The following is a 20,935-nucleotide window of genomic DNA, read 5'->3' on the forward strand; positions in this document are numbered from 1 at the left end:
AACAGAATTTGATTGCATCCCGCACAGAATGTCTGCTTGTGTTGATGCCAGAAAATTATTAACCTTCAATTATTTTTTTATTTGCCTTCAAAAAAGCATTTTGCTGTTCAAAATCGATTGCTAATTACAACCTTTGAGCTGCCCTAACATTGGGGGAATTAAGATACACGGACAACATGCACTGTGGAAGCTATTTCACATTCAGTAAATAAGACGGGTGCGACAAATTTAAATTGCTAGGATGCAACACAGAATACTTGCTTGCGTTGACAAAAATTATTAACTTTCAATGACTTATTTATTTGCCTTCAAAAAGGCATTTTGATTTCCAAAATTGGATTTCCTGATGGCAATCTTCATGCTGCCCCAACACGGGGGGAATAATGGCTGTCTGGCGACACATGCTGAGAAAAACCGCGCTGCTCCTGAGACGTGGTGACCAACCACAGAGCTAGTGCTGCTGCTAAGGAAGGACGACTGCTGTTGTCGCTGTCTAGAACTATTATGAGCGGCTCCGGCTGAAACAGGCTCTTATATAGGCCAAATAGCATGTTTTCAATTGCAAGGTATATGATCCTGTCGACCGTGCTTGGGAAGCAAGCATATAACAACCAATCAGAGGTCAAATTTTTCGTTTTGACAAGGCTTGACTATTTCCAATAGTACAATAGTGTGAATAATAAAATTACAATTATCTTATTTTGGGAAGAATCTTAGAAGATTTTCCAATCTATTGCTGCAAGAACGAAGGAAATCCATCGAATACTAACCGATTTATTAGCATTTGAAATTGGACATATTTTTCACTTTTTTCGGTTTTAGATTTTCATTTCACATCCCTATGTAGCCGAACTTCCTAAGAGAAGTATTCTACTTCAAAAGCCCAACAAGAATTCCATTTAAATCAAAACCGTTGCAGGAAGAACTATCGATTATCGACATTAAGAAAACACCCAGGCTTGAAATAAAAAAAAAATTAATTCTCATAATGCACGAAAATTGAATTACCCGCACCCGACCCGTACCCGAACAGTTGAGAATTTTTCAAACCCGTACCCGACCCGAACCCCAAGCCTTGGTTTTTTAATTACCCGTACCCGACCCGAACCCGTAAAATATTTTTTGGCGTTACCCGAAACCCGACCCGAACCCGTCGGTTACGGGTTTCGGGTAAAAATACCCGTACCTGACCATCTCTAGTGAGTACGTAGGGGAAAACAATTTTCCAGTCCTGATTGTTAACGACTAAGGGAAAATTCGACACCAGGTATGCCATTAGTTGAGCGGGTGCTTCTAGGGTGAAGATTACTCGATAGGATAATGGCGCACAATAAAAGCTAGAAGATAGTATCTGCGATACCTTTTGTGAGTCGAAGGATAATTAAATTGTTTTCAGAATAAACGAATATATTTTTATCGGATTTAACAAGAGTAAACGATAGACAATTTCTTATAAGCCCAAGTCTGGCAGGCAAAACTATTGGATGGACCTGACTAGTGGATTTAATTTTACCTTCTCTTGATCCATGGTGAAACTGAAGTTATCTCGAAAATCTTGTCAGCATATACTGAATCGGCATTGACTCAGAGATATTCTTAGTATTGCTTTCCTTGACGTCATTGCCATATTTGAATAGCAACAGACCGCCTTGTCGATCCAGAAAAGTTATCTTATCATGTTACTTCAAAACAACCCCTTTTCGAGAAATTCCTGGTTCCTAAAGTTACGAAACTGTCTCTTTTCAACCCACAGCATCAGATTGTCCATCAAACGAAGGACTTTCACGAGAAATTCAACTTTTCATTTATTCTGCAATCTTCCAGCGCACTCTGCCGATCGAACAGAGTATAAAATTGTATCCAGAATCAACTTTTTTTTACTTTTTATCACCCATAATAAAGTAATTTTAGCCTCCCCAGCTGGTCTCGAGGTACGATGCTGGCCTAACAAGCCAGTCGTCGTAGGTTCGAGTCTTGACTCGGGAGAGACTGTTAGTGCCAATAGGATCGTAGCGCTAGTCCCGCAATTGTCCTGTACACTTAACGGTTGGCTGCGAAGTCTGTGTATAGTAAACAGAAGGTCGAATTCCGATACGGAATGTAGCACCAAGGCTTTGCATTTTTTTAATAAAGTAATTTTACTTAGTCAGTAAATTCTCGTAAAAGCATTTTTTACCTTCAGGTACTACTATGTGAATAGTAGTATCTGGAGGTTGTTTACCATGTAAACTATGTAAATTTGATATCTTTTTTATCTAGATCTTCCAGACGCGTTTCGTCACATGTGCACTAAACATTTATTTAAGTTCTTTTTCCTTGAATGAAAGAAGAAAATCAAACCAAAGTGTTTGGTGCTTTAAATTGAATGGCTTTCGCTCGTATGCTTACCTGCTTTTATAGGTTATGATATTTCGACAATTCCATATGTTCGTATATTAGGGAATACGGTACCTGTGCAGTGCACATGTTGCACAGGTGGACCCGACGCCACTGAGATCTTCTAAGTAAACGTTCTATGCGCAACTTCTTTCGTAAACGTTCTATGCGCAACTTCTTTGTAGTTTATGAGGCGAATGGACAATTCAATAATTTATTCCACGCAAACATACATTTTTAAATCATTTTGCAGTTGAATGTGGAAATTTGAAACGTTAAATATTTTCAGCAATTCGTTAACTATATGATATTCAAAAAATCACAGATAAAAAATAATTAGCAGAAATCGACACACAAAAAATATGCAGAAAAAGCGTTCTCGATATTTTTTTTATTTTCTTTTTCTATAAACTTTCTGTAAATTTTATCCGATTTTGTAGAAAATGTTCCATACTTTGTCTTGATTGGGTAAATTTGAGACAAATTGCTTAGGTTTTTTACAAAAAAAAATTGGTTTAATTATAAAATTCAATTTTCTTTCATAGACCCAATTCAGAACATATCAAAATCTACACCACGTTCAAACTTTCAAATTCAATAGATGAGTTCTCACAACAAATGGATTTGTAAAACGTTGAGGTGCGAGAAACTTTTTGATAGTTGTGACGTAATGTTACCAATGCTACTTCAACATTTATCAAGCTTGACTAAGAAGAAACAGTCTTTTAATTCAACTTAAACTACAACTGTATTCATGGAATTTCCCAACAGCCCAAGCAAATATTCTCGGGAAAATACATCAGAGTTTCTGTAAATCTCAATTACATTTGCCGATTGATTCAACGAACTTCACAACAGTGGCCCCGATCGGGCCACATAACTATGCTTTCATCAAGCACCGCTCATATTTCACAATTTCCACCTGAGTCAAGTACATCGGCGGAACAAAGCCAGTGCACAGCGAATGCGGCTGCGATGCGAACTGCAAGCAGACAAGCAGACGAGAGCCAATTTCAATGGAAGTTTACCGAGCGAGGAAAAAAATCGATTCAACGGCCGGCCACCAACACACACCTAGCTGGGAAACATATCTTAAACACGGTCTGCTTCATTCGCATCCAGTTATCTTGTTGCTAGATATCTGATAAGGAGGTGAAATGAGATGGTGATTATTGCTCTGCGAAGACTGGAAAAGGTTCTGCACGGAAATCGTCACGGATTAAGGGGCCCGATAATGAATCATAACCACTTCTTTTTTCAACTTTTTCTTGGTTGGTACCTAATGCTTCCACGATTACCGAAAGAAATATTCAACGTTGTTTCAAGATACTTACCAAATCAACCGACAGTCCGCACAGATCCGCCAGCCAGGTGAAAACCCGGCTGCCATCGTAGTAGGCATTGTATCCAACTACGTTGGCTATTTGTTGCATTGTCGCGGGTGGGGCTGCCGCCACCGGCACCACCTACTGCGAACCAACACACAACGATGAAACAATAACAAAATCTGCGATTTCCTACTGTTGATATCTCTCCGTATTCGCAAACGTCACTTTTCTTTTGATCCGACTTCAACACTAAACCTTCTCCAATAATTTTAAAGTTTCACTGAAACGAACGAAAAAAAAACAGAGGTTGGTTTTTTTTTTGGGATAGTTTTTCATGAAAATGGTGATGAAGCAAAACAAAGTTTATTTTTGTTTTCCAATCAACACTCTCAAACTGCTTTTTTACGTAATCTGCGCTTCTCCGATTGAAAAATTTCCACTTTCTCTTCACACACAACGATCGAATTTAGGCAGCATTTAACCACTTTTCCAATTGAGATAAATCCTCCTCGTCTCGCAAAACAGACAGATTATCAAATAAAATATTATTCAATGATGACACACACACAAAATATAGACACACTCGAAACCAGTGAATAAAAAGGAAGAACGGTATTCTTAGTATTGTTCTTAAACTGATGCATCCACTCTAGAAATAGCAAGAATAATAATTCGCGAGTTTATGTCGCGTTAGTCGCAGAGAAAAAGAGACGGCAAACCAAACCAGCGCCCGCCGAAGCGCGTTGACCGTGGTATGGCACAAAGCACTACTCGTGGGAGTCGTCGTCGCCTCGAGTTCACAAACCCGCTCTGTTCGGTTCGGATTACTCACTCGAACTGCGCTTGGCTGGCGTCCGCGAGATTCTGTGCGCTCCGGCTCGCTTGCTGGTGTGCTGCTTTACGCACACAAACATGCACGGTGACGGCGGACGCGGAAGCTTTCCGATGCCGAAAAGTGACAGCCGAGATCGGGCGCGTATCATGACAGGGCCGACTTCAGGAAGTACCGCAGAGTTCGGCTGGCGATAGAATGTCAAATATGTTATTTTGTTTTGAAGTTATAAGTGGAACGAAATCGATATTTAAGAAAACCGTAGATGGGTATTATGTGGATTGTAGCGTATTTTGTAATGTGAAATTACATAGCAAATTGAGGAAATGGTTCGGAATTTCTCGTTTCTTTATGCAGGAGCTGTTAATGTCATTTCTTTTCTGGTATTTTCCGTTTTTAGATAAATAACATTAGATACACGAAAAAATATATTATCTGGCAAAAAAGACTATGAAAAATACATAGAACAGTATAAGCCAATTCCGTTCAATCTCTAAATAAGAAGAGGTTGAACCTGATTAGATAAATTTAATATTATTTATAATTACTTAAACCTCCACGATGTCGCTCGGTAAGGTTCAAAGGTTCAAAAGGTCGCAAAGGTTCAAAATTGAGAATCGTTTCTTATCTTACACTGCTTCTTTAGTACAACTTACTTCAGCAATATTACGTCACATTTCACATCTTACACTTCAATCATATTGGTCCTCAGGGCATTATCACGGATCTGAAAATACCCATATTGGATGATATTTGGCTATTTTGTGCATAAACGGAGGATACTTCATCTGATTTAACGATAACCCATACTACAGTCGTGACTATATCTCGAACAAGTTGTTGGGCACGTTATCATCCAGATTCGGCAATTGCCTCTATTGAATACTGGGTATTTGACCATTTAAACTTGTTTTACAGATATCGCAAGTGTATTTTAAAACAACTGTAATTAATTTCGGCTTTATAGCATCATCTCGACACCGGGAATATTTATATTCGATAAATCAAACATAAAGTCATAATTTGCATGTTTTACGCAGTTTTGTCAGGAATACCTCAGTATCTCGCAAAATAACACACACAAGCCTTTCCTGAACATCAACGAACATTTTAACGTAAAAAACACATGCCATTGCTTCAGATCTTGATTTATAGACAAATTAAACAGAAAAAGTCATAATTTTTCTTATTTTACGCAGTTTTGGAAATAACCTATGAGAAAAAAATCCGAACAAACTTTCAATTCCAAATCAAAATCTTGCGCAACTTATTTTCATATACTTGTTTGTTTATTCAAGTAATGTAACTCATTAACAAACCTCATAGGAAAAACTCAGCTCCACATCGCGCTGATTTCTTGATCCTCTGGGGTACTTGCTTTATAGCTTCCTGAATTTCGGATGTTTCAATTGTTTTGAGCTCCTTCTTGATTTTTCTATCAAACAATTGACGTTTTTTGCTCTGTAACCTTTATGGTAGACCTTTCGCTTCAAATTTGCTCCGAAAGTTTCAATAGACAGCAACTGGGGCACATTTAGAGGATTATATCCTTTCGGAATAAACCCGATATTGCCTTGCCGCAAATCCGCTAAGGTTGCATTAGCATAGTGTGACAATGCAAGGTCTGGCCAGAACACTACTTTGTCATTTTTATGGTACAGTCGCCGTTCGATAACTGCAAGTCTTTTAACTGCAACGCTTTTTAACTTTGCAGTTATCGGACCGCAATCCGTCAAATCTGAAGTCAAAGTCATATTTGACATTGAAGTGACAAATCTCCCGGGGGGATTCTGAATGCATTCGAAAATGAAAATTGTTGAATATCTAGAAACATTTCAAAAGGACTTTTTCATTTCGATTTCGTTTACTTGTTGTCTCTTCATTCTAGATGGGAGATTATAGATCTCCACTATTAAGGGGTTATATACCTTTTTGGTCGAAAAAAATGAGGGAAGTTTGAATTTATTTTCAAGTGCATAGCACCATTTTCATTGCATCAAAGTGGTATTTTTCTGAAATTACAGTTTATCAACAACAGAATAATACGTTTGATTTTGAGATATACCAATTATTACTGGAGTAATGGCCGTTTCCCCGAAACGCTATTTTTTGCAGAGGCTTGCGGTGATCCTGATAGTGACTCAGCGGGTCAACCTTAATCAGAAAAATCATATTATTTCATTAGTTTAGAAGTGTGCCGTGTCCTTGAACGACCGCTTTCATGAGCATTTTGTTTTCAGTGCAAACGGGAACGTTTTTCCCAAAAAAATGCACGTTTTGAGCGCTAAAAATTGCATTCAAAATTTTTTTGCGGTAAAATGTAACTGTATGTTTCAAAAAGCGATCGTTCAAGGACCGGCGAATTTAATAACGAAAATTCAAATAAAAAAACGAAAGAAATCGGTTCAGTAGTTTTCCCGCAATCAGGATCACGGCAAAGTCATTTTTCGGAAAACTTTATACCGAGATAATCGCGTGTAAAGTTTCAAGTTTAGCTTATACGGCCGTGGCGAGGCGCCCTGCAAATCGCTCTTACTTTCTTCCTTTTGCTCAGATCTTTATGAAAATTTGTGAAAATGTTCTCAAGATGTTGTATTTGAAGATAATGCAATCAAAAAAATTTCGGTTTTTTGAAAGCTAAAAAGGTATATAACCCCTTAATCAATGAAGCAGAATCACCATGTTATGTGGTTCACTTTCCGTAATTATTATAAGAGAAAAAATATATTCCTTGTGCATTGTTTGGTTAGCTTTCACTACTCAGTGAGTGCATAGTAGATCACAAACAATATTTTGTGACCTAGCGTTAAATAGACCATTTTAGGAACTGATAGGTGTCACGGATCCTGCTGACATTGATGTTGCTTTTACTTGCGTTATCTGACATAACGCAAGTAAAAGCAACATCAATGTCAGCAGGTTCCGAGCTTTCTGTCAAAATTTCATTCATGAATTGAGTTCAGAAACGTCTCGTAAAATGATCTTCTGTAGTGATCATTTATCTTCGCCTACATATTGGTTATGTAAAGTAGTTACTAAAACGTAATAAATTATGGTGCGGAAATATGAATATCAAATTGATTAATCAAAAAGCTTGCCTATTTTAGTTCTCTGCTATTTTTTGCCACTATTTCATTAAAAAAATACATTTAGACATCATTGAAAACAAAAAAGGGTAGTGACGGACCCCCCTCTAAATTTTGGCATGTGTCAAGTGTTGCAGTTATCGAACGGCATTCGATAACTGCAATGTAAACATGATACAGTTAGTGAACGACGACTGTACTTATATTCTAAGTTTTAAACCCATTTCATGCAGATACTCATTCGCCGTTTTGAAGTAGAATACTTCTCTCAGGAAGTTCGGCTACATAGGGATGTGAAATAAAAATCTAAAACCGAAAAAAGTGAAAAATATGTCCAATTTCAAATGCTAATAAATCGGTTAGTATTCGATGGATTTCCTTCGTTCCTGCAGCAATAGATTGGAAAATCTTCTAAGATTCTTCCCAAAATAAGATAATTGTAATTTTATTATTTACACTATTGTACTATTGAAAATAGTCAAGCCTTGTCAAAACGAAAAATTCGACCTCTGATTGGTCGTTATATGCTTGCTTCCCAAGCACGGTCGACAGGATCATATACCTTACAATTGAAAACATGCTATTTGGCCTATATAAGTGCCTGTTTCAGCCGGAGCCGCTCATAATAGTTCTAGACAGCGACAACAGCAGTCGTCCTTCCTTAGCAGCAGCACTAGCCCTGTGGTTGGTCACCACGTCTCAGGAGCAGCGCGGTTTTTCTCAGCGTGTGTCGCCAGACAGCCATTATTCCCCCCGTGTTGGGGCAGCATGAAGATTGCCATCAGGAAATCCAATTTTGGAAATCAAAATGCCTTTTTCAAGGCAAATAAAAAAGTCATTGAAAGTTAAAAATTTTTGTTAACGCAAGCAAGCATTCTGTGTTGCATCCTAGCAATTTAAATCTGTCGCACCCGTCGAATTTACTGAATGTGAAATTGCTTCCACAGTGCATGTCCGTGTATCTTAATTACCCCAATGTGGGCAGCTCAAAAGTTGTAATCAGCAACCGGTTTTGAACCGCAAAATGCTTTTTGAAGTAGAATACTTCTCTCAGAAAGTTCGGCAACATAGGGATGTGAAATGAAAATCTAAAACCGAAAAAAGTGCGAAATATGTCCAATTTCAAATGCTAATAAATCGGTTAGTATTCGATGGATTTCCTTCGTTATTGCAGCAATCGATTAGAAAATCTTCTAAGATTCCTACCAAATGCAGGAAATTGCAATTTTGTTATTCGTACTATTGTACTATTGAAATTTCTTAAGCCTTGTCAAAACACAAATTTCGACCTCTGATTGGTCGTTATACGATTGCTTTCCTATTATTTGGCCTATATAAGAGGCTTCATCAGATATTAAACAAAGATTTCATCAGATATTAAATTGAACAACTGAAATTTGAAGAACACAAATGAATATTTGAAGAGTTCATATTTTCTCGTTTTGCGCTATAATCCAAAGTTAATTATATTCATCCACATGCATACTCTGACTACGTTTGCGTCGCTTAGTGGTTGGCTACGGTTATGCAGAACGCAAATGTCGGCCCGATGTGATTCGGCAAGACGAAATGTGTTGAAGTGTATAGCTCTACTTCGTCGTAAAAAGAGCTGTACATTTCATCACGGTAAGGCGAATCGCATAGCGCCGCCATTCGCGTTCTGCATAACCGTAGCTTTTGTTCCGTTCCCGTTTAATGATGTCGTATTAAATGTGCATATTTTAAAAATATTCAATAAACTTCATTCAAAATATCAAACAAAGAGAAATTACAATACTGCCAATGAACGGTCAACGTTTATTTACTAGAAAAAATGACTGACACGCAAGTAACGGGGTTATCTTTCTTGCAAAAGTATTCTACTTCAACCTTGCGGTCGTGGCTTTGCATACAACCTTCCTGTGATTTTTGGATCAATCTGATATTTATTGCCCAGCTCACGATATGATTTCGCCGACCGGCCAGGCGTTTCTGCCCTCAATTTCCTTCGAACTTTACTCTCTTGCAAATTGTGTTTTCGTCCGAAACCAGATTTTCTTTCGAAGGTATTTCCATTCTCGAAGAGTTTGACAATAATGTATATGAATGTTTCACTTCACTTTTAGATTTTTCTTTATTTCGCTCACAAAAATTGAAAACCAATTTACGACAGTCTTCTTCCGACAACGCCTGTTTCTCAATAAAGCGTCACTTGACAAAATCGACTGGTCGTGTTACCAGTTATATAAAAGTGGATCTTCATTTTGTGGAAAAGGATTTTTCGATTTGTGCAGCACCTCGAAATCGTAGACCAATTTAAAAGTTGTTCGGTTTTTTTTCCTCACACTTTTTAAATTTTGACGCTGGACTATCGTCTGTATCGAAGGTAGTTGCCAGAATTTGAAAATCTAGTAATTCAACCTAACCAGGAAAAACCAGGGCAAAGTGGTCAGGTTTTGGGCGCCTTTATATTAGTCATTTCTTTTCAGAATATCGAGGTTTTGGCATCAATCGATCAGAAATTCTTTTACGGTTAAATTTATGTAACAAAAACAACCTATGGTTCTAGATACACTATTGAAATATTAGTAAATAACATCGATTGTCTAATACATGCTTCCCAGATGGTCTCGAGGACGATGCTGGCCTCCCGAAAAAAAATAACATTAACAAAACATTAAGAAAAACCTTAAAAATTGCTGTAATTGTACATAGCTATACCATAATTTACTATGTTTTTCATTGTAGATGCATCAATTTTACATTAAATATCATTGTCCAGAACAATAAAAAAATCACAAGAAGGTTGTATGCAAAGCCACGACCGCAAGGTTGAAGTAGAATACTTTTACAAGAAAGATAACCTGGCTGCTTGCGTGTCAGTCATTTTTTCTAGTAAATAAACGTTGACCGTTCATTGGAAGTATTGTAATTTCTTTTTGTCTGATGTTTTGAATGCAGTTCATTGGATATTTTTAAATTTTGTGCAAATGAGAAGTTGAAGTGCTGCCGAATTGTAATATGCACATTTAATACGACATCATTAAACGGGAACGGAACAAAGGCTACGGTTATGCAGAACGCCGGCGCGATGCGATTCGCCTTACCGTGGTGAAATGTACAGCTCTTTTTTAGGCGAAGTAGAGCTATACATTTCAACAGATTTCGTCTTGCCGAATCGCATCGCGCCGTTATTTGCGTTCTGCATGACCGTAGCCAAACACTAAGCGACGCAAACACGTAATAATAATCAGAGTATGCATGTAGATGAAGATAATTAACTTTGGATTATAGCGCAAAACGAGAAAATATTAACTTTTCAAATAATCATTTGTGTTCTTCAAATTTCAGTTGTTCAATTTAATATCCGTTGAAATGTTTGTTCATTATCTGATGAAGCTCTTATATAGGCCAAATGATGCATTCCCAATTTACTAGGTCCATAACTCTGCCGACCGTGCTTGGGAAAGCGCGGTATAACGACCAATCAGAGGTCGAATTTTGTGTTTTGACAAGGCTTAAGAGTTTTCAATAGTACAATAGTTCGAATGATAAAATTGCAATTTCATGCATTTGGTAGGAATCTTAGAAGATTTTCTAATCGATTGCTGCAAAAATGAAGGAAATCCATCGAAAACTAACCGATTTATTAGCATTTGAAATTTTTCTCACTTTTTTCAGTTTTATATTCACATTTTACATCCCTATGTAGCCGAACTTCCTGAGAGAAGTATTCTAATTCAAAATTAAATCTTCATTTATTCATTTGTTGTCCTTATAAGAACAATTGTTCAATTTATCATAGGATGTAGTGTTTATCTTACATCTCTGTGTTACCTTGATAGTGAGGACTAAGGCGCACGGTCAACACAATGAGAAAGGTGTTTTCACATTGAAAACTAGACACGGCTTTACTGGAGGGAGTGTTGGCAAATGCATCTACCGCTAATACCACCGCTATCATACGAAAGCGCGTCGTTTCATGTGGGGAATATCAACAACGAAAAATGACGCGCGTCTAAGCATAACCCGAACTGTTTCGCCGTGCTGCTCCCATTTACCTTTACATCGGCCTCAGGGAAGTACCGGCTGCATCTGCATCTACCGCTGAGGCTGTCACTATACTGCTATTGGTACCAAAAGCTATTAACTCTTCAAAAAAATGTGTTATTTGTTCTCAAAAGAATAATTGTTCAATTCAAAATCGGATTTACGCAATCGCATCTCTGTAATATTACCGACAATAATATTCTTCTGAACAAACTGATACAACTTTTCCATTAGGCCTGTGCCATAATAGACGCGAAAAGCGACGCGAACCGATTCGCTCAGCTGTAGGTTAATGTACAGCCACCAGTAGAGCTGTACATCAACCTACGGCCGAGCGAATCGGTTCGCGCCGCTTTTCGCGTCTACTATGGCAGAGGCCTTAGAGGAAGTTGCTGGCTGATGTATTCACTTCATGCAAGCCTGCTGCTGATGCTTCCCGCTACCACACTGAAACAGCATTTTAGTGAAGAGAGTGTCGTTGCATCAGCTGACCCTGCTACTATCGATGCTGATATACCCGCTGCAACAGCTACGCTATGCATAGCCATGCCACAGTTGTGGCCGCTATACGCTGGCTCAACTGCTGAGCAACTGCAACGCTATCCGTAGCCATGCCACAGTTGTGGCCGCCATTGGTATCCGCTGTACCTGCATCTGCTGGCCCTGCTGCTATCGATGGTGAGATCCGCTGAAACTGCTACGCTTATTCGCAGCCATGCCACAGTTGTGGCCGCTATCCGCCATCGATGGTACCCACTGCTCGCTCCCACTGCTGCTAAGGGAGGACTGCTGTCGTCGCTGTTCAGAACTACTATGAGCGGCTCCGACTAAAACAGGCTCTTATATAGGGATGAAAATAGGAATGAATTATTTTACGTACGTGGTGGAATGATATAACTTGAAAAATATGTGTGACTTCATTCCGGCTCAGAGCGATCATTTGATAAGCTCCACCTCTTTTTTCAGTTTCCAAAGTTTTTCCTCAGTTTCGTAGAACGGATGCACAAAAATGATTTCTTGTCGAGCCGGACCGATAGCACTCTCATTGAAGCAACAAAATAACATGTTTTGTGTCGTGTTGTGCAGCTTGGTTGAAGAAAATGTTCCCGTCCCCATGTCGCATGTAAGCAGATTATTGCGTTCAGTAGATAGTGTATCCAGCGAATAAACACCGATGGTGCTCTCACACACGCAACGGTTTTAACCCGTATCTTATTGCGGTTTGTAACATCAAGCGATTTCGTTTGCTCGCTGTTGCGTGTTGCATCATGTTGCAACTTGGCAGCTGGGAGACGACAAAATTCTGTTAATGCTGATTGATTGAATCGACTTCACATTAGCTCTGCATAGTCGACCTAACTGCTTTTGTGAATGCGTTCTAACAGGGCAATTTATTATCCAATGTCGGTTATGCTGATCGCAGCCTTTGCGCTGCCCCTACAGTGGGGAGTTTACTAAATGAAGTAAAAATTAGACAACTACAACAGAATTTGATTGCATCCCGCACAGAATGTCTGCTTGTGTTGATGCCAGAAAATTATTAACCTTCAATTATTTTTTTATTTGCCTTCAAAAAAGCATTTTGCTGTTCAAAATCGATTGCTAATTACAACCTTTGAGCTGCCCTAACATTGGGGGAATTAAGATACACGGACAACATGCACTGTGGAAGCTATTTCACATTCAGTAAATAAGACGGGTGCGACAAATTTAAATTGCTAGGATGCAACACAGAATACTTGCTTGCGTTGACAAAAATTATTAACTTTCAATGACTTATTTATTTGCCTTCAAAAAGGCATTTTGATTTCCAAAATTGGATTTCCTGATGGCAATCTTCATGCTGCCCCAACACGGGGGGAATAATGGCTGTCTGGCGACACATGCTGAGAAAAACCGCGCTGCTCCTGAGACGTGGTGACCAACCACAGAGCTAGTGCTGCTGCTAAGGAAGGACGACTGCTGTTGTCGCTGTCTAGAACTATTATGAGCGGCTCCGGCTGAAACAGGCTCTTATATAGGCCAAATAGCATGTTTTCAATTGCAAGGTATATGATCCTGTCGACCGTGCTTGGGAAGCAAGCATATAACAACCAATCAGAGGTCAAATTTTTCGTTTTGACAAGGCTTGACTATTTCCAATAGTACAATAGTGTGAATAATAAAATTACAATTATCTTATTTTGGGAAGAATTTTAGAAGATTTTCCAATCTATTGCTGCAAGAACGAAGGAAATCCATCGAATACTAACCGATTTATTAGCATTTGAAATTGGACATATTTTTCACTTTTTTCGGTTTTAGATTTTCATTTCACATCCCTATGTAGCCGAACTTCCTAAGAGAAGTATTCTACTTCAAAACATCGTTTTTGCCATTTTTACAATGAAAAAGGGGGGTCGTTATGTATCTTAACAGCATTTTTTCAGGCATTTTTCCCATACATTTAGAAGTCACTGACAATGTTTTTCATGGTAAAATTATTGTCGGTGGTAGACTCAACAACAAAAAACGTTGTTAAAACATGGTAATGACAACAATCGTTTACAAGCTTACAGTAAAAATACCGTGTTTTTTTATGGTTCATAAAAAACACGGTATTTTTACTGTATAAGCTTGTCTAAATCTGTCAGTGACTTCTAAATGTATGGGAAAAATGCCTGAAAAAATGCTGTTAAGATACATAACGACCCCCCTTTTTCATTGTAAAAATGGCAAAAACGATTTTTTTATTGTTCTGGACAATGATATTTAATGTAAAATTGATGCATCTACAATGAAAAACATAGTTAAATTATGGTATAGCTATGTACAGTTACAGCAATTTTTAAGGTTTTTTAAATGTTTTGTTAATGTTATTTTTTTTCGGGCTAACAAGCCAGTCGTCGTAGGTTCGAGTCTTGGCTCGGAAGAGACTGTTAGTATCAGTAGGATCGCTAGCCTCGCAATTGTCCTGTACACTAAACAGTTGGCTACGAAGTCTGTATATAATAAACAGAAGGTCAAGTTCCGAATCGGAATGTAGCACCAAGGCTTTGCTTTCTTAGACCAAAGACTACAAAATCATGTGCTCAAAACTTCATGAATATGAAATTTGCATTTTGGTAATTTTGGCCGCTCCTCTATACGGGAACCATCTTATATGAGCTGGTGTGAAAAGAAACGAGATTCGGCAGATAATACTGGAACACGGTTTCCTGATGAAACTAATTAGGCTGAGTCATATGACGTTGGAGGGATCAGCGTGCGGATAGCTGTCAAGAAAAGGAGGTTGATGGGGAACGATTTGAAGTGGTTGATGAATTATTATTATGATTTATTTCATGATTCATCCGACTAAAGTCTCAATGAATAAATTGAAATATAAAAGTATATGGCTGGGAAAAGCCACCTTGAAAGACCGAGAAGGCAACTTTCAAGCTGGCATAAAAACCCAGAAAAACAATATATAGCATAGTACAAGCGTAAAATAACATAGAAACAAACAATTTGTAAAATTCATTATGTACAATAAATTACTAAAAATTAAAACTATCGTTGAGTTGATTGAAGAGCAGAGCCATTCGGCGAACAGGTTCATGAAGGCCGTAGTTCGTACGGTGTGCATTCGTTTGCAGTAGATACTGGTTTCTTCGAGGACGAAGAGTACAGTACAGCTGCAGCAAAGTTTGGATAGCTGGACAATCGTACCGGCCTGTCAGAAAATTGTGTGTAGTTTTTTATCGTTTCGTTTATCTTGGTACGCTTGTGACATGAAACAACGATATGAGCCGCGAAGTGATACGACGAGTTGCAGCTGCCAGGGCCTAATCAGGGCCTTCTGCGGACTACGTAACCAGCTAAGGTCCCGTAGTTTGCAAACTCGCACAAAGCCAGCGCTGTATAGGACGCTGAAGGAGGTTGATCGATGAGTGCTCGCAGTATTTGAGCGTAAAGTTCTGCAATCGAAACATGCCGGTAAATTAGAAGATGGAGTGTGGCGCAGACGCAAGAATCACGAGTTGTACCAAGTATACAAACATGCTGATATAGTGAAGGTAATACTGCGGGGCAGGCTTTAGTGGGCTGGACATGTGGCCAGAATACCTGCCGGGAGAGCTGCCCAAACTATATTCAACGGAGAACCAGGAAGAGGCTGTCTTTGATCTATATTTTCATAATTTTCGAATGAAATACACCAAACGGTTTATGTTGAGAAACGCCTCCAAAGTTACCTCTCAGGAATGAAGGAAAACAGTTTTTCTGGATACGTTGAAATATATAAAATTCTACTGTAGCTGTTATGGTATGTTTGCATAAAATAAGAGCTTATTATGTTTGCTACCTAAAACAGGAAGAATAATTGATTTATATACCCCACAGAGTTTGCTGCAGGCTACGTAGAAAACAATGCGTAATTTTCCCAATTTATACCTTCAAAAACATTAAATGTAAGTTCGCACCCTGATAGTGTGCCTGAGATCCTCTCTTGTGCCATTACATTTTTGTAGAGAGAGATGATTGAAAAGTTTTCATTTTTTCTGTAAGTTTTGTATTTTTGGGTGATTTATCAATAAAATTCTTCGCAGATAGTACCAATTTGGTCCAAAACACGTTGAGAAAATATTAAATTTTATAAATATTTGTTATATAACAAATATTTATATAATTTAACATTTTCTCAATGAAATTGTTTCAAAAAAAAAAAAATGATTTGCCTTAATTCACGTGGTTTAAGGACAACCCCTTGTCACTACAACACTTTTCTCATATGAAAAAATCATCTACAGTAGAAAAATAACAATTTGACACCGAAAAATTTCTTTTGGCCGCAAATCTTAATTTTTCGACCATTGTGCACTAGAGAAATTTCATTTAATTGGCCCTGACGACTCTGTTGATTTTGGGTTGGTTTTTACTTACGAAAGTGAAGGAAGGAAATATTTTTGCTTTTGTTTTTACACATAATTTGACAATTGCATATGAGAACTCGCGTAGGTGCGAACAGCCTTAAAATCTTTTTTACTTGTGTCAGGGCCAATAAAAAACTCTGAAAATTTTAAAAGCCTTAATTTGGTGCATTGAATCAAAACTCAATTAATTTTGTACGTAAACTCACTGCGATAAAGTCTCAGAAAAAAAAAATTTGGTTACATTTGAATTCAGTACAAGCGACGTGTATCGTAAAAACATTATTCAGTTTGAAAAGGTAATCGACTTTGATTTTACATCCAATAAATCAAGCTAGACTTCCAAACTTCTTCATTTCAGTGTGTGTCAAATTCGCCAACAAAAAAGCTTTGCAAAATGTCAAAACATTTATTTATTTTCATCGCAGCTTGGAGCTTTATTACGGTAAACATTTTTAGCGTTGTGTATCTGATTGTGCAATTTGGGAATTTGTCTTGAATTTTTGTATTTTATTCGTATTGTTTCCTTCCTCTTCGCGAAAGAATGAGTAACTCGTCCGCTTCGTCCCTGTCCGAAGCAGATCGTCGCAAGATAGAGGCAAACCGGCGGCGAGCGCTCAACCTTCGCCAGGCACGACTCACGGCACATCCTTACGGTGCGGCCAATGGAAAGTCGCGTCCACCGGAAACGGCCATTGCAGTTAATAATGTGATTAAGGTTTCGGGAACGAAGTTCATCGATAGCGGGGGTGGATTTCTTATTGAACAGCGTACCTGCGTGGATCCAAGCGAAGAAGAAAAACCCGTCGATGAACGTGAGGTTCCAACGGAAGCCGTTCCGGTTCCGATCGAGTACGATGAGTGTTTGGAATGTGGCGACCGGTTCGCTGACTCGTATCTACTGAACACGTTCGATTATAAAGTTTGCGATGCATGCCGGGATTCCGATGGGAAACATTCGCTGATAACGCGTACTGAGGCGAAACAGGAATATCTGCTGAAGGATTGCGACCTGGATAAGCGGGAACCGATTCTTAAGTATATCAGCCGAAAGAATCCGCATAATGTGCGCTGGGGCGAAATGAAGCTGTATCTTCACATGCAAATTGAGCAACGTGCTTTGGAGGTTTGGGAATCGGAGGATAACTTGATAAAGGAGAAAGAACTGCGGGAGGAGAAACGAGAAATCACTAAGGTCAAGAAGTACAACAAACGTCTGAAGGAGCTGCGGATGGACGTTCGAAGCAGTTTGTATGATAAAACTATCCAGAATCATGTTCACAGCTGGGGCGAGAACGAAGAGTACAACGAGGAAGAAGACACCTACACGAGGACCTGCGAGACTTGCAATCACAAGGAAACATACGAGAAAATGTGAAATTTCCTGTTCGTTTCCAATCGTATTCTCATCATATTTGTTATTAGTGAACGTAATTTTTAAGATTATCATTAAAACAGATAATTCCGATACATATTTTGTTGCCTATTTAAACAAATCACATACCTCTGCTTCATACTTCGAAATTACTCAGTGCACTTTTGACTATGAAATTTGAGTGTTACCCTCGCAGAGTGCTAATCTTTGCCTAGCTCGGAGACCTCCATACTACGACGTACGAACTCAGTTACTACTTCGCTCCTTTTTCTTCTCGTCTCCAGTTTTTGTTGGAAGAGTTTTGCGTTCCTTGATGGCCTCTCGCACGATGTCGGTTAAATCCTGCGGCTCAGCGTAACAAACTTTACCACCTAAAATATAAGGTGTCAAATAATTCAATTAGAGAAGACATACAGCAAAACTACGGGAAAGGTCATCCAGTAAAACAACGATTGTTAAGTGTTTGAATGCAATCAGCTTTGATTCAAGCTGCTTTATTCGTTCCAAACATTGTTCGTAAAGTTTGTAGATAAATGTAAATTACAACTCGATCGAATTTCGAATTCTGCAGGGGCGAAACAAGCGCTCAGTGTTGCATCGCAAACTTCTTAACAATCGTTGTGTGAACGCGATAATAACAGATGTTCTACAATTTTGTATAACTTTAACATGAAAGGAAATGTGTCCTTCTAAGCGTCATCAAATGGACTGCGTTGTGGTGATGCGCTGGCGGCGGCCCTCCGTTGCCTCTCCAGTGCCGCGTCTCTTTCCAGTTCCAGCTGGCGTGGAATTTGCGAATAATTGTAGTAGATGAACCAGAAGAAAACCAGCATCAGTCCAAGACCGAAGTAAAACCGGGCGCCTTGTGGATCCTCTTTCTGTCGATCGCTACGCAAACCCGTCCGATCAGTGGACGAATAGTTTTTAAAATCGTCCTCCGGTGAACGTTGGGTGAATTTCTCCGAAATGGGCTCTTCGGGGGCTGCTTTTGATCGAGACGACGCGGAATTGGATGACCACGTAGATGATGACGAAGAAGAAGAAGCGGAGGAGGAAGAGGAGAAAGAAGCATTGTTCGATGACTTACCGTCGGTTTTGTGCGTCACGCCCATGATTTGACCCGGGGTGTCTTCTTCTAATTCAGCGTAAGCCTGAAAAATTTTAATTTTAATGAATAATTTTCTTTGAGGAAAGTAGACACAAACCTGTATCAGTGCTTTTTGTTTATTATTCAGCTTTGCTGGTATTTGGATTTTAAGATGGACGTGATGATCACCTGTACCGTAACTGTTGACCCGCTTCAGACCCTTACCCTTCAGACAAATTCGAGTGTGGGATGAAGTTCCTGGAACAATTTGAATTGTTTGATCTTCGTAAACTCCTTGCACTCGTATCGTGCCCCCTAGCAGAGCCTGGGACAGAGAAATGTTGGCCTCTGTGTGTACATCAGCGCCCTCTCTACGAAAGTAACGACTTTTCTCCACACTTAAAATAAAATGATTTTAGTATGTTAATGTGAAAATTAAAATTTTTGATTACTTGAAGGTGATAAACAGCTCCTTATTTCCCACGCTCATCCGCACCGTTTGTCCATCCTCGACACCAGGCGGCACCGGAACGGTGACTCGCTTCCGTTGCACTGTTTGTCCCTTTCCGCCGCATTCTAGACACGGATATTTGATGTACATTCTAGTGCCCTGACAGTACCGACAGGTGGACCGCATCACAAAAGGTCCAGTGGAAATTGTTTCCATTCCAGTTCCGTTACAGTATTGACACTTTCCCGGTTTAGTGCCAGGCTCGCAACGTGATCCCGTGCACTTCGGACACGTGTCGACCACGTTGACGTCGATATCTTTGTTGACACCGCGTGCCGCCTGGGCAAAAGTTAGATTCATCATAACTTCCTGGGCACCACCAAAGCCATACCGTGAGTCGGAAAAGTCCTCGAATCCCGCCTTGAAGCCCCCATCCCCAAAGATCTTCCGGAATAGTTCCTCCGGATCGATGGTACTTCGGAATTGCCAGTTCTGCGAGAACCCTTGCGGACCGTGTCCAGCTGCTCCACCGGAGCGGCCCATTTGTTCGGACGTTTGACCGAACGTGTCATACTCGCGACGTTTGGTGTCATCGCTTAGGACCTGCAATTAGATTATGAACTATTACTACAATGCTGGTAGAAAAATAACTACTTAAAACAATTATATCTTAAAAGACATCCATGGTAAAACACAAAAATAGAGATTAAAAAGAAACCAAAACAAGCTAACCTTTTAGAGGTTAGTCGCCTTGTGTTCTTAGTTGCTGCTCAAATCAAACTCACTATGCAACTATTACGTAATACACATACAGTGGTATAATATATAAACAATTCCCTACCTCATAAGCTTCGGAAACTTCCTGAAATTTCCTGCCAGCATCAGGGTCGTTTTTGTTCGTATCCGGGTGGTACTTTTTAGCCAGCTGATAGTAAGCTTTCTTGATTTCTTTGGCCGATGCATTCTTGGCGACTCCCAATGTGCTGTAATAGTCTGTCCTGAGCAGTGCACCGCTAGTGCTAATCGATCTTGTCTGAACTCTGGTGCCACCGCCTGAAAATCATAAACATAAGCGCAATCGCTCCAATGATGATGTAATCTGGAGGAAATTTTCTTTCCCTCATACTTACGGCCCAAAGGATGTGGTTGTTCCGTAAACAGCCCGGCCACTGCTCCGAGCCGACTGCTGCTCGCGGATAGGTCACTTGGGTTCCGGCATAAGATACACCGTTCGTTACCGTTGAACGAACTGTTTTGTCTCACCGGTACGGCAGGGAGGATCTTTTTACCGCTTATAAACTTGAGGCTATGCTGCAGCAAGCCCCGGGTGTTCATGTTAGCTGTCTAACTGCGTAGTTTATTGAATTCAGAGCAATTTTTAGCACTCACGGAAAGGAAAGAAAAATTTCTTGCTGAACTGCGATCGAAAACACGAGAACGACAGCAACATGCGACCCCGATTTTGACAGCTTGAATGTTTTT

The 20,935-nt window shown here is 39.4% G+C and overlaps 3 protein-coding genes across 10 annotated transcripts in view; 1 reads left to right on the forward strand and 2 right to left on the reverse strand.

Annotated features, from left to right (window-relative positions):
- The window catches only part of LOC129719471 (lysophospholipid acyltransferase 6), a 114,633-nt gene extending 110,073 nt beyond the window's left edge, over positions 1-4,560 (reverse strand). The window contains exons 1-2 of one of the 7 annotated variants that reach the window (XM_055670820.1): positions 4,510-4,560; positions 3,711-3,984 (exon numbers count right to left, since the gene is read on the reverse strand). In XM_055670820.1, coding sequence (XP_055526795.1) covers positions 3,711-3,809 — 99 coding nt within the window. In that variant the 5' untranslated portion in view covers positions 3,810-3,984; positions 4,510-4,560. The other 6 variants (XM_055670819.1, XM_055670822.1, XM_055670821.1 and 3 more) reach the window with 6 other exon arrangements.
- A 12,411-nt stretch (positions 4,561-16,971) lies between these two features.
- On the forward strand, positions 16,972-18,036 carry LOC129724064 (DNA repair protein complementing XP-A cells homolog). Its single transcript, XM_055678665.1, has one exon. It carries the CDS (start codon positions 17,085-17,087, stop codon positions 17,916-17,918), a length of 834 nt encoding a protein of 277 aa, XP_055534640.1. The 5' UTR covers positions 16,972-17,084; the 3' UTR covers positions 17,919-18,036.
- LOC129724063 (protein tumorous imaginal discs, mitochondrial-like) lies at positions 17,932-20,935 on the reverse strand. Of its 2 annotated transcripts, XM_055678664.1 has the most exons (6): positions 20,584-20,934; positions 20,295-20,506; positions 19,455-20,056; positions 19,121-19,400; positions 19,003-19,066; positions 17,932-18,286 (listed from the first exon to the last, which is right to left on the reverse strand). In XM_055678664.1, the coding sequence occupies exons 1-6, from the start codon at positions 20,786-20,788 to the stop codon at positions 18,162-18,164; spliced, it is 1,488 nt and encodes a 495-aa protein (XP_055534639.1). In that variant the 5' UTR covers positions 20,789-20,934; the 3' UTR covers positions 17,932-18,161. The 2 variants fall into 2 exon arrangements, with proteins under 2 accessions (XP_055534639.1, XP_055534637.1); XM_055678662.1 differs by lacking the exon at positions 17,932-18,286 and having other exon boundaries at positions 18,394-19,066; positions 20,584-20,935.

The sequence above is a fragment of the Wyeomyia smithii genome, chromosome 2, assembly GCF_029784165.1.
Source record: "Wyeomyia smithii strain HCP4-BCI-WySm-NY-G18 chromosome 2, ASM2978416v1, whole genome shotgun sequence".
Classification (NCBI taxonomy): domain Eukaryota; kingdom Metazoa; phylum Arthropoda; class Insecta; order Diptera; family Culicidae; genus Wyeomyia; species Wyeomyia smithii.

What these genes read in the sequence shown, in the direction of transcription:
- LOC129724064 (XM_055678665.1), top strand. Translation starts at nt 17,085, where the DNA reads ATGAGTAACTCGTCCGCTTCGTCCCTGTCCGAAGCAGATCGTCGCAAG.
- LOC129724063 (XM_055678662.1), bottom strand. Translation starts at nt 20,788, where the DNA reads ATGAACACCCGGGGCTTGCTGCAGCATAGCCTCAAGTTTATAAGCGGT. An exon ending in ACAACCACATCCTTTGGGCC is followed by an intron (nt 20,507 to 20,583) that starts GTAAGTATGAGG and finishes TATGATTTTCAG; the next exon opens with GCGGTGGCACCAGAGTTCAG. An exon ending in AAGTTTCCGAAGCTTATGAG is followed by an intron (nt 20,057 to 20,294) that starts GTAGGGAATTGT and finishes ATCTAATTGCAG; the next exon opens with GTCCTAAGCGATGACACCAA.